At 32.8% G+C, this 12,510-nt stretch overlaps 1 protein-coding gene across 2 annotated transcripts; it reads right to left on the bottom strand.

The window, feature by feature from the left end:
* Positions 1–2,039: 2,039 nt before the first annotated feature.
* On the bottom strand, positions 2,040–4,816 carry LOC17881849 (probable protein phosphatase 2C 73). 2 transcript variants are annotated; one of them, XM_023780937.1, is made up of 6 exons: positions 4,592–4,816; positions 3,647–3,975; positions 3,078–3,389; positions 2,878–2,995; positions 2,517–2,740; positions 2,040–2,372 (listed from the first exon to the last, which is right to left on the bottom strand). In XM_023780937.1, the coding sequence occupies exons 2-6, from the start codon at positions 3,890–3,892 to the stop codon at positions 2,151–2,153; spliced, it is 1,122 nt and encodes a 373-aa protein (XP_023636705.1). In that variant the 5' UTR covers positions 3,893–3,975; positions 4,592–4,816; the 3' UTR covers positions 2,040–2,150. The 2 variants fall into 2 exon arrangements, with proteins under 2 accessions (XP_023636705.1, XP_006286743.1); XM_006286681.2 differs by having other exon boundaries at positions 3,647–3,972.
* Between the last annotated feature and the right edge of the window lie 7,694 nt (positions 4,817–12,510).

The following is a 12,510-nucleotide window of genomic DNA, read 5'->3' as shown; positions in this document are numbered from 1 at the left end:
GACAAAGGTGAAAAGACTTACCTCTACAAGTTGCGAGAGATTCTCGCACCTCTCACGTTCTCCTTCTACTTCGTTGACTTCACTTCCTTGACCCAATTTGCTTTGGGGAGGACCAATATAAAAATTGGACCTAGCTAATTTTTCATATCCTCTTTTAAATATTAGTCACATAAAATATTTATACATTTATATATCATTTTTATCATATATTAATCTGTGTTTCATACAATCCGATATTCCGATTTCATTTTTTTTTAATTCAGAAAATAGATTCACAATAAAATTTAAATACATTATTAGAAATCAAGAAAAACAAAATTAAAGAACAAGAATCGAAAATCTTAATTAACGATAGATTTTAGAATAAGAAATATATATATACAAGATTATAAACCGCGACGAAAATGAAAATATTTACGTATGTGGTGATATGATGATGTGATGCATGTATTTTTCATAAGATGATACTACATTGATTGATTTAGAACAAGGTGAAGAGTTGTGGAGGGTTTTTATATAGGGGAGGAACTTATGATAGGTGATCACATTGTGTTGGTCTTGAGACTAGACATCATCGAATATGTAGATATTGTTCATATGATGACATCAAATGCAAAAATGAGTTCATTGTCTTCCAAACACAAAGAATACGAATCTATGCTCATTGTGTCACCTCAAATATTTTGGTCTGTATAGAAGTTTCAAATACAATTATATGTGCACCTGTTTTGTTGATTTTGCAATATTTTTCCAATTTGGTATCGAATCTATGGCATGTGTTCGGCTACTTGACATTTTTCTGTTACCATTTTATGTGTTAAGGTTGGAGTCATCGTATATTACATTTGCTGTTTTAGGTTCTCTTGTCCTAGCAACGCTTTTGTACCATTGGTTGAGTAGATTAAATTGGATAAATCGGATCAAACCGGCCGGTTCTATGCCATCACATTTGGTACCATACGTAGCCTAAGTTTATATTTTTTTTAGGTAGATTCAAACATAGAGAAACATTGGATGTTGTATATACTAATACGGTTTTGAAATGGTTGGGCATTGTAGTTTGCATCTAGGTATAAGTATAAGTATAACAATTGATTTGGTTTGATTAAGTGCTAATTAATTCATCTTTAACATCACATTAACTGAATAACCTCTCTAATTTAGATACACTCTTCTATATATCACAATGCATGTAACAATGCAATCTATATGTTTACACTCTTCACTCTTCTAATTTAGCGTTTCATCACTGCATGGGGCACGAATAACCAAATAAGCTAAGTAAACATTGCAGTATGGTAATGAAGTGAACGTTTATTAATAGTGAGTATGGGATATGTGCCACACCTCAACACACTGTAGATCCGCCCCTGACTGCATCTATCTGCGGTTATAAATTTTGAATGTCGATTAAATTCAGCATCAACGATTAAAACCGCGGCGACGGCAACAAACAACAATCTATAGCTTTTGCTACAGGGCGACGAAACAAAAGAAGCCCTATAAACTGTATTTTGACATTATTAAAACTACGGAAACTTGAAAATCAACAACCAAACCATGCATGCCTGTCTCTATTGGAGTAGATAAAACAAAAACAGAGATCCATCAAAAAATCGAAAATTAAAAAAGCTATCATCATCACACTAATTATTGTGTGCATCTAAAAACAGTAAAATACTAACAAGTGTAAATATATATATAACTTGGACAAATCCACGTAAGATTACTTTTGCCTTTTAATGTCGAACAAAAACGTTACTTCATTGGTTTAGAATACATATTGGATCAAACATCAACATCACAAATTCAACTGCTAACAATGGAAAGAAACCAAATCGAGCCAAAGCCCACTAATTGAAAACGAGACATCCAACATTACATACCCACTTTAGTCCATTAGAACTAATGGACCAACTATATTATAATTGAAAATAACCCATTTTGGTTGTAAAGAGTTTTAATTTTTTCTAAGGGCCTTTTTCTTATGGTTTACTTCATTGTTCTGTTCTTTCTTTTGGGTATCAAGTTACAAACAATGAGACAATAAATCAACTCATAATGGCTGCGACCAAAAAACGCATTTTGTTGAACTTCAAAATGAATACAAATGTAAGGCTATCTCTGATCTATTTACAAAGCAATGTTTTTTACTTCAAACTGGTGGCATGATGAACATGTTGTGATAAAGATGAAGATGAAGAAGAATGGAGAAAGAGGCAGACCACAGACATATCGTCCATCGAGATTCCTCGTCTCTTTTTCTTCCAAGCTCGAACCGCTTGCTGTACTAACCGCTTAGCCGCCTTTGGCCGCTCAGCCGTTGAGGAGACGATCTCTACAGCCTCTTGGTTAGAGATCACATCCCATATCTATAATATTTAAACCAAAGATTGGTTAAAAACTTTGCCTATAAATAATAAATGAGTGGTGTATAATCACAATTAACCAAAAGAGTATATAAGTTTAACTATGCAGTATTTTGTTTGTTTAAAGGTTTAGTAAGTATTTTTTACCCCATCACTAGCCAAGATGATGAAATGGTCTTTAGTAGAGATATGTCTTTGAGTGACTTCAGGGACTGAGACCAATCCATAATCTTTGATACAGTAGTCACCGAACGCTCTCGACATTGCGAGCCCCGGGGTTTCTGCGTCTGGTTGCCACACACGGTGAACTCCCGGCTCATCTTTTAGACAAAATACCCGCCCTTTGCATCCGATTATCCGCTCCTCCTCCTCTGTTTTTTTTTTTCAGATCAAAACAAATTTAAGAATTTAGACTCAAAGGTATACTAAAATAAGAGTCATGTTTTGAATGCTACAATTTTTACTACATAGTAAGGTAGGATTTCTAAGAGGGGTTGAGAAAACTAACGTGGTAGATTCGGTTTGAAATCGAGGGTGAGCTGAACCGCAACTAAGCTTCCCTCATCCGAAACCGTGGCTAGTACCGCTCTTGAATCGCCTACATTTGCTATATAAATAACTTCACCCTACATAAGCCAAGAAACCATTCATCAGTAAACAACATATAAAAATTATCAAAAAAAGTTAATATTTCATTTTAAGTTTTACCTGTCTAACAATGGTTAGAGAAGTTGAGCCGCTATAGTAAGCATCGATCTTGCGGTGTTGTTCAAGTTCTTGATCAACCATTGCACATGTTTTGAGATAGGATTGCTTCCATATCTCGAATCTTGATTGTTTCTTATTAGAGTCTTCGAGGTCGAGGTCGGGCTCTAGTGTTTTCTGAGCAAGAATTTTTTGCCAGTTGCATAAAAGTGATGAAGGCATTGAGTTTCTTACATGTTTGGCTACATAGTGACCCCATGGACCGTGTCCATCGAATATACCGCAGAAGATCATATCTTCTTGGCACCCAAATCCCTGTTTTTCCAAAGATATATAAAATGAGACTTCTACATTTCTACTATAACAAGTACTTTATCATAAGAGTATTGTGAAAATTAAGTACTTAAAAGACACAAAGAGAAGGCTATATAAACATAATCATAACGCGGTAAAATCGCGTAAAGGATTACATAAATCTAGCTGCTATTAAGTTGCTAACATCTAAAAGAACCTAGTGGTCTAACAAACAAATATGCAAACTCAAATAGTAACTTAAGAGAGTAGTAATGTACCTCCCAAACGAGAGCACAATCTTGGTTAACGCCTTTTTCGCCGCGTTTGGAGAAAACTGAAGCCGAGCTATTAGATCCTTCTGCATTAACATAACCAGAGGATTTCAGAATCAGTTGTTTCTTCTTCGCATCGTTCACCATCTCATCAGCAGCCTCCTTTGCGTCGTTGTTTCCATTGTTGTTCTTCACTTTCTTTATAGAAAATGATCGAGCTAACCCACTGAACATCGAAGAGAAATGCCCCATTTTTTAAATCACCCCAAAAAGATGAAAATATCAAGAAACAACGACTAATCTTTCTCGTTAAGCGTTACTCGATCTTGAATCTGCTAAAAAGAGAAACAAGAAGTGTTTAGAAACAGAGGTTGAAACTTAAACGTAAGAAGATGAGTCATAGTGGTAAAGATATTAGTGGAATATTCATAAGTCTGACATGGAATTCCATTGGAAACCCAAGTTTATGAGATTTATCTTTTTGATAAAAATATGAAAAAAGAATCGAGTTTCTGTTTATAGAAACACACATCTAGAGATATTTCTTAATAAGGAAATGAAAACCAAGTTGCAAAGATTCCAAGATTCTTCTCTTTTGCTTTTTCCAGGAAAACTAATTTTAACACATATGAGAGAACTTTGTTTCTTCTTAATACTTAAATAAATAATATATAATAACATATGAATACCCTAAAAGGTTTAATAAGAGAAAGCAAACACACTTAATCCCATAGATTTTGCTTCAAAATTAAGTTTAAAGCTTTTCTGATTTTTTGTAACCATTAGATTAAGATATATAATACTTTCTAACTTTGAGACATAGGAGAGGATGAAAAAAACAGAACCCAAGAATTCAAGAAAGCTTGCATTTGGATACCAATCAGATTCTTACTATAGATATGTCTAAACTCTAAAAGAGATATAGAAAGAGAGAGAGAGAGAGAGAGAGACCTTTGAAGTGTCACGCCGGAGAAATGACGTAAGCTCAGAAAAAGATGACGTTTTAACAACCCAAAGGCTGAAGAAGAAGAAGATTAAGCTAATGGAGCAAAGCCAAGAGGAAAATATCAGAATCCATTATAAAGCTCCAAAGAGAAGGAAACAATAGAGATTGATATTTTTATTTATTTTTTTCTGGTACGTTTGTGTTCTTCTGTTCTTCTCTCTTGTTCATTTTATTTAATCTTGTGGTAGGGAGAAAGGACAAAGAAGTAGCACGACATCGTCTTTGGTTTGGTCTTTTGTGGTTGATATAAAAATCATATAATAAATTTTCAATTATTACATTTCTCTCCAAGATATTTGTTGATTATGTTTGTATTTTTATAATGTTTTCAAATGTACCACAATTATTATTATTCAATAATTACATTTTTCTCTACTATATATCTTTTTGTTGATTATGTATGATTTGTAATATATATTCTCAGAACAATATTGTTTGGGATTATACTAAAATTGAAAAATTAATATGTCAACCATAACGTTTTTTTGTTTGTTTGTTAAAATACTTAATAATTTTTAATGGTGTTGAGATTTGATATTTCTGATATTATAAATCAGAAATAAAGAAAAAAAAATGTGTACATGATGAAATGGGTGGCTGGTGTCCCAATCGTTATATCAAAGGTCAAATAAATCAGATCCAAAAAAAAAAATTCAGTAAAAATTCACTGTTCTTCGAGAAAAATAACCAAACAAAAAAAAAATTCTGAATTTTTTGAATAATAATAATTTGTTGATTCTGAATTTTTTTTTTTGTTGATTCTTCACTTATTTTTATTTGCATATTTTTCTTTCTTTAACTATAGCAGAAGTCAAAACTTAACTAATTATAATATATACATAACTAAGATAAATAAAATAAGAAAGTGACATAGATATTTAGCATTATCCATGGAGAATGTCAACAGTTCCGTTATGGGTTCTTTGATTATTTTCTTAAAACATTATGTTGTTAGTTATCATTATTCGAATAATAGCAATTACAATATAATATTATAACTTAAATCATATTAACTGGCATAAAATTAGGTAAGCGATCGAGAGTTAGGAAAACATATATGATGTTATCATTGATATTATTTATATAAAAATTTGTTATGAAAGATATTGCTAATTTTATTTGGCATTGTGTCATATGATTATCGTGGGAAACTATACTCTGCCATGTTAACGACATCGATATAAATTACAATATACAAATATTGTATGGGTGTGTGAATCTATTTAATTATTGTATAGTTGATGTATTATATAGTATACGTATGAATAAAATATTCAAACTTATTTTAAAATTTAGGTCAATATTCAAACTAATTTTAAAATTCATAACTTTCACTTTGTCTATGAACTTATGCAGATGTCAGTTTGATTATATTAATTTTGTAAGTATATAAAATCTCTTACAATCACTTTCAGATTTAAATGCCTTTCTCTTATCAAATTGAGTTGTAGGCTTTGCGGTAAAGAATAAAATAATAAAATTGAGTTGCATACTATTTACTGCAATAGTGAGGAATTATTGAATAAATAATTTTTATTATTTTCCTTTTTATGAAATATTTATGATATATATATATATATAATAATTCAGAGATTTTAAAGTTTTCGATTAGTTTAGGTGTGGATTTTGACTACCAACCAAAAAAAAAAGATGGGTAAGAAAAAGCATGAAGTCGATAGAAATGACTTGACAATATAACTTTTTAAAAAGTATAGTAAAAGTAATTGATTTATTTGTCACAATTTTGGCTCGTTAAATAAAAATCAGTGAAATTTTGCAATAATTAATAGAAAGCAATAGATGTTAGAAATCAGGCATGCTCTATAAGAAATCATGTTAAATTTAAATATAATATAGTTGTATAAACAGATCAATAATTAATACACTACATAATTATATAAGAATCTAAAATAATAAATATTCAATATTGTATAAAATATAAATATATAATGCAGTAGATAACTACATAAAACTTTAAAATAACACTTCGTCCATTTATATGATTAAAAGTAGATAAAATAATTTGTTACATTAGAGTTCTACAACCTCTTTGATATTTATCTTTTTTTTTTCTTTGATATTTATCTTACTTAAACTATGTGAAAATTCTAAAAAAAATAAGAAGTCGACATTGAAAAAGAACATAGTACATTGATAAATCAACGGTCCCATAAACAGATAATAATAACGACAAAATCGTCTTAAAATTATTTAAATTCAATTTTGTCTATATAATTCAAGCACCATCCTTGTCATTTTCATATATACACATTTTTCTTTGCCGTAAGATGCAAATTTCATGGATATTAAATCGAAATCAAGATTAGTTTTGTATACATTGGGTTGAAAACCATATAAGTATAGTATTTCATCCATTTATAGTGGCTACAAAAAGACATGCTTAGCTTATCTAAATAATTATGTCTTTATTCTCTCAATAGCTATTTGAAAAAAATATGAAAATATATTCACTCTTATATAAATCACTGATTTAAAACTCAAAACCGTATTATTCGAACAAATGAACAAATCAAAGGCATAAATTATTCGAATCTTGAACGAGTCAATTCATCTTATTTTTTAATGTATAAAACAATCGAAATGAAAGGTTTTACACGTTAATATTAAAACAATAATATATATATATATAATGTAATAACAATATATACATATAATATATGTATTGGACTTAGTAATCATTAATTTCATCATGCACATTACATGTATAATTTACTAATTAAAAAAATCCAAGTGAGAGGACCTTCTTAAATAAGTAAATAGCACAATAAAGAAAGCCAATTTGAGTTTGAGCAATGCCTCGCTCTTTGAAGTTGCCCTAGCCGCCGTCCATCAAAATACGATTCCCGTTCGTCCTCTCCGGTGATCGGCGCTTCTCGCCGTAACCGTGAGAGGGACAGTTCTGCTCTGTTTTTCTTTGTTTGGTTGTACTCTTGCGTTGCCTCAGCTTTTTCCGGGTGGATCGGTGGTGGATAGCTTCTCAGCTGAATAGATGGTCTTTACCGTGAGGTTTACTTCGGTGGTGCTTTGAGCGCTGTTCGTTCTCCCTCAGCAGTATCAGGAGAAGTTTTTTCTCTCTTTGTCAGATCCGGCGTTGTCTTCGTCTCTTTGATGAAGCTTTCGGTTCTGTCTTTCTGCACTTTTGTGTGTTTATTGGTCGGGTAAGCTTCCATCTGGTCCTTTCTCCTTCAATTAGATGAGGCGTTTTGTTAGGTTTGGGTGAGTATCTTCGGCATGCGTGTGGGTTTTCTTTGGTTTGCTTCGAGGTTGATTTTGTGTTTTGCGGGTTCGGTTGGAGCGTCTTTATCTTTGGGACCCTTGGCTATAGCAATTCTCTTGGCTCCGGATGTATAGGATCTACGGTGCTGCTCTAAGAATTATGCCTTGGTTTTGCTTGCTTTGTCCCTTGTGTAGTCGCTCTTGTGTTGATAGTCTCTATGCCGTTTGTTGAGTGTCGTCTGGGCTATAGTCAGGTTTTGTCCTGTCGCTGCTCTTCTTCCCGCTCTTAGTCATCTCGTCTCAACCTCTGAATTCTGTTGGGTATGTTTCCTTGCTATGAAGAAGTTACATTTGTTTGTTTGGATTGTTAGACCGCTAAGTTTGCAGCTGCTTCTTCTTCCTGGTGTTGACTCGCTGTGTTTGACAACTCTCCCGATTTTTCATCGTTAGTGATGTTATTTGAGTGGTTGGGCCTCCCTCCTTGTCCTTGCTTTCCTGAATCTGTTTAGATAGGATCGCGTTTTGAAGATTTCTAGTTAGACTTTTAATGGACGTGGCAGTCGTCGTAGTCGTATCCGAAAGCGTGCTCGAGGTTTTCTCAACTCATAGGTTTGCTTGTCGGGTTCTGAAGTCTGGTTCTTGGTTTCGAGAGAACAGCTCTCGTCGTGATAGGAGGAGGTAGATGTTATTTTAGGATTGGCCGAGGGCATCCTAAATAAATCTCATCCGCAGGTGGTTCAGAAGAAGTGTGTCCTTGTGTTCTTTAGTCTTTCTTTCCGCTTAAGGTTTTAGCCTCTTGCTTCTGTCATAGTTTATGGTTTCGTCCTCTTACGTATCTGTTTGAAATATTTACCTTGTATTTTCATGTCCTTTTTCCATTGGGTTTAGTATCCGGGGATATTTCGTTTTTCTCCGGCTGTGTGACTTCGGGAACATTTCTGTCGTTCGCCGGCTTATGTTTTCCTCTTTTGGGCATTTGCTCCCCTTTGTGGGGTTTGGTTTCCGGGGATTTGTTGTTCTTCTGCCGGCTTTTGTAATCTGTACTTTTGCTTTTATAAATATATTCAGATGACAAAAAAAGAGTTTGAGCAATGCAAAAATACATACACTATTAAAGTACGTAGGTCGTAGCAATACACGTTTATCATAAGGGATCCTAATTCCTAAAGTATAGATAAACAGTTTTATGTATATTATTATATATACAACAACAACAACAAAAAAACAATCATATAATATCGTACATGTGAAATGGGCCATGTTTGTTTTTACCTAAAATCATTGAAACTATAAAAGAAATACTCTATAAAGGTAAAATATATATAAATAATTTATAGATTAAGATCGATTGAGATTCAAGAAAAGTAATATAAATAATCATCAATCACACGAAAATATCTCTAACACTATTCGTTCTTTGAACTTATTATAAAGTTTAATTTTCTGCAATAGACACAACTCACCAAAAGGGGTTGATTGGTCTTAGCTTAGGCCTGCGTTTACATACAAACCGATTGGTCTGAACTAAACCAAACCGATTGGTCTGTACTAAACCAAACCATATTGTTCAATTTTTTGCTCATAATCCGTATAGCAGTCGGTTCAATTTCGGAAAATTTTTGAGTCATATTTGGTTTAAGGTTTAGTCAGTTATCCATTTATGTTAAAAAAATAAAATAAACATATTTTTAACCAAAACTTATATCAATTCGAACTAAATTAATTAATTTTATTTGATTTAACCATTTTTATTCTATTCTCCTAATTTAAACCGAGAAACTTCGAAAAAAACAATTCAATTTCGTAGAATTTAAATAACCGAGAACCAAACTGATTTGATTATCTGATGACCAAATAAACCGATTTAGTTCGACGATTTCGGTTAACTAAACTCACGTAGCTTACTATTGTAGCTAGCTTAGCTAGTTCGATTTGTTTATTACATCAAATAACTATTAGACCATCTTTAATGGCAATTCTTAGAACTTAAATTTCTTTAAAAGAATATCTTACTTGCCATTAAGGATGACCTAATTCCGATTAGATGAAAGACAACTTAAGAAGAGCAAGGGAATGAACCGAAATTGGAAACCGTAACGTGACAGGTCGCACAATAATTAGTTAAAGCCGTGACGAACTTGGACGTTGAAGGTTCTTCTCTCTATCTCTCTCTTTAGGGGTTTCACATTACTCGAGAAAGGGAGAATAAGTCAGTAGGACAATTATTATGGGGACTGGACACTACTGTGGTTGTGACCGCTTGTGACGGTCGTGGGACACGCATAAGAAAACAAGAAACACTGATTCATTCGTTGGATGAAATGAAATGAATCCCCAATATGTCGGCAACAATCATGCAACACCAAATCTCTCTTCTTTGATAAATCCTTTTTAAAACAAATATTTTTGGACGTGTAAATAAAAAGTTCAAATTGATATAGTAAAGAAAAGGGTTTTTTTTTTACAGGTTGGATTATTGGATATAAGAATATTCAAACCATTTTAAAATGGACATTCAAAGTATGTATTTCATTGTAGTGTAGTAATAAAAACAGTAACATGCTAAAAATAGATTATGAGATCTCCGTATCTTTCCAATCTCATGGAACTAAAAAACAATTACGTGTTCGGTAATGACTCTAATGAGTCATATGACCTATGCATAAACACGTGATGGACATATGAGACTTTGTTGGTGTGCGCACTGGGCAAAGAGATTGCTCGATATTTTTGGTTGGGAAGTTCATAGTTTGGCAACCGAACCTAGTCTAGAACCATCGATCACATGATCATCATGATGGATTCGGTTATCTCGAGGTCTATTAGGAACTCTTATGGATAAAACGTTCCACTCTTACCACACATGGCAACGAGTTATCATATGTGGGGCGGTGCACTCGGCTAAGTCACTCTCAAGTCTTAGTACATATATAGCCATTTTTAGGGTTTTTAAAACTTTTTTTTGGCTAAGATAATGAAATGTATTTGCAAAAAAAAATCGATGACAAAAAAGAAAACTAGCTACTATTAAAAACATACTAAATTTAGCGAAACTAAATAAATATAAATATTTAAGTTTAGAAGTCGCCGATTCGAGTAACATTTAGGACGAGACCATATAACATGTTTTGGTTTCGGATCTGTTGGAACCAAGTGTTAATAGCTCAATTGATAAAGATTTTTCGTAAAATTATTAAAGAACAAAAAAGAAATCGTAAAACAAGTTTATGGAAGTATTAATTGTTGAGTGAGTTTAACTATTTATGCTGTTTTGACAAAACTGTTGTATGGTTTTTCATTGGCTGGTTTATAACTGTAGGGTAAAGAAAAAAGTCAATGGGAAAAAGAAATATGCCAAATGTTGCATGATATTGGAAAAAGCCCATTAAGTTAGTATAAGGCCCATAATTATTTACCCATAACTTATTTTTTATCTTCTTTCAGAACCGGTTCAATAAACCGACTTCTTGAATTTGAAACTGAGATTTTCACTGGGTTCAGACTAAAACACCAAAACAAACTTTGCAGATAAAGATGAAAAACGAACTTACCTGACTTGAACCCGAGCTCCCTTGATTCTAATCTGGTCGTGTCTCTCAACAAAGTTGTAGGTGTTGAGTTGAACCAGACACTAATGAGAAGTTGAGAACCTAATATTTATAAAACGACCAAAGAAGCTAGCAAAAGATCTTATGGGATTAGGTAAAAAGAACAAAGACAAATTAGGGAAATAAAGCGACAATAGAGCTTGAACCACATGATTCTTGTTGGTACCGACAAATCATAATTTGGTAAGTTACCTTGGTCAAGGGGCAAAGAACAACGAGTCAAATTGTGGTCGGTTTGTCTTTTTTTAGCGTGGTCACTGTTCAAGCATAAATTAAGCTATAGACAAACGTCACATACCTCACCTCACACAAATCCAAATTCAACATAAGGAACAAGCTAGAAACGTTAGTCTGAATCTAATCATGACATAGACCAAAGTGGTAGATGGTCAAGGTAATGTAAGAAGATCTCCATGAAGACACGCCCTTGATCTAGCATAGAACAACAAACTCAAATACAGAACATGTTTCTTGATAACTCAAAGAGCTAGTTCTCTACAATATTCATGTTTTGTTTCTGTCTCAGCTGTATTACCAGTGTTAGTTCCTCATTGTCTGTGGTCACATCCAAATTCTGTTATTAAATACACAAACACACAGAGATATGAATAGCATAGAAGATACAAACAAAAAATGTTTCTTATGTTAGATTCTGAAAGCTCTCAAGAAGTCTAGGCAGCATTATTTCCAGGTAGGATAGACTTAAACTTCACATGCAAACAGAACAAGTTGCAAAACTGTGGTAACAGACTTAACAGTTCTCAAATTTACAACTCAGACAAAAAGTAGAAGAAGCCAAGAATGTTTTAGAAACTTGAAAACATCACATTCATACTTAGGAAAACATACAATGATACAATTCAAAGGATTATAAAGTTGGATTACTTACAAGAAGAGACTGTTTTTGGTAACAGAGGAGTTAAAGTGATAATCTAACTTCAAAAGTGAGAATACATACATAATAGAAAATAATAATACGTTGACCTAATCAAAGATCATATCGTGGAACAAGACCTAAT

The sequence above is a fragment of the Capsella rubella genome, unplaced genomic scaffold (genome assembly GCF_000375325.1).
Source record: "Capsella rubella cultivar Monte Gargano unplaced genomic scaffold, Caprub1_0 scaffold_6, whole genome shotgun sequence".
Classification (NCBI taxonomy): domain Eukaryota; kingdom Viridiplantae; phylum Streptophyta; class Magnoliopsida; order Brassicales; family Brassicaceae; genus Capsella; species Capsella rubella.
Note: the sequence above shows the minus strand (reverse complement) of the source record. Positions and strands in the feature narration are given on the sequence as shown.

Excerpts from the sequence above, each read along its gene's own strand:
- LOC17881849 (XM_023780937.1), bottom strand. The coding sequence starts at position 3,892 with ATGGGGCATTTCTCTTCGATGTTCAGTGGGTTAGCTCGATCATTTTCT. Across the intron at positions 3,390-3,646 it reads ATTGTGCTCTCGTTTGGGAG|GGATTTGGGTGCCAAGAAGA; the intron begins GTACATTACTAC and ends TTGGAAAAACAG. Across the intron at positions 2,996-3,077 it reads CTCTAACCATTGTTAGACAG|GGTGAAGTTATTTATATAGC; the intron begins GTAAAACTTAAA and ends TGGCTTATGTAG.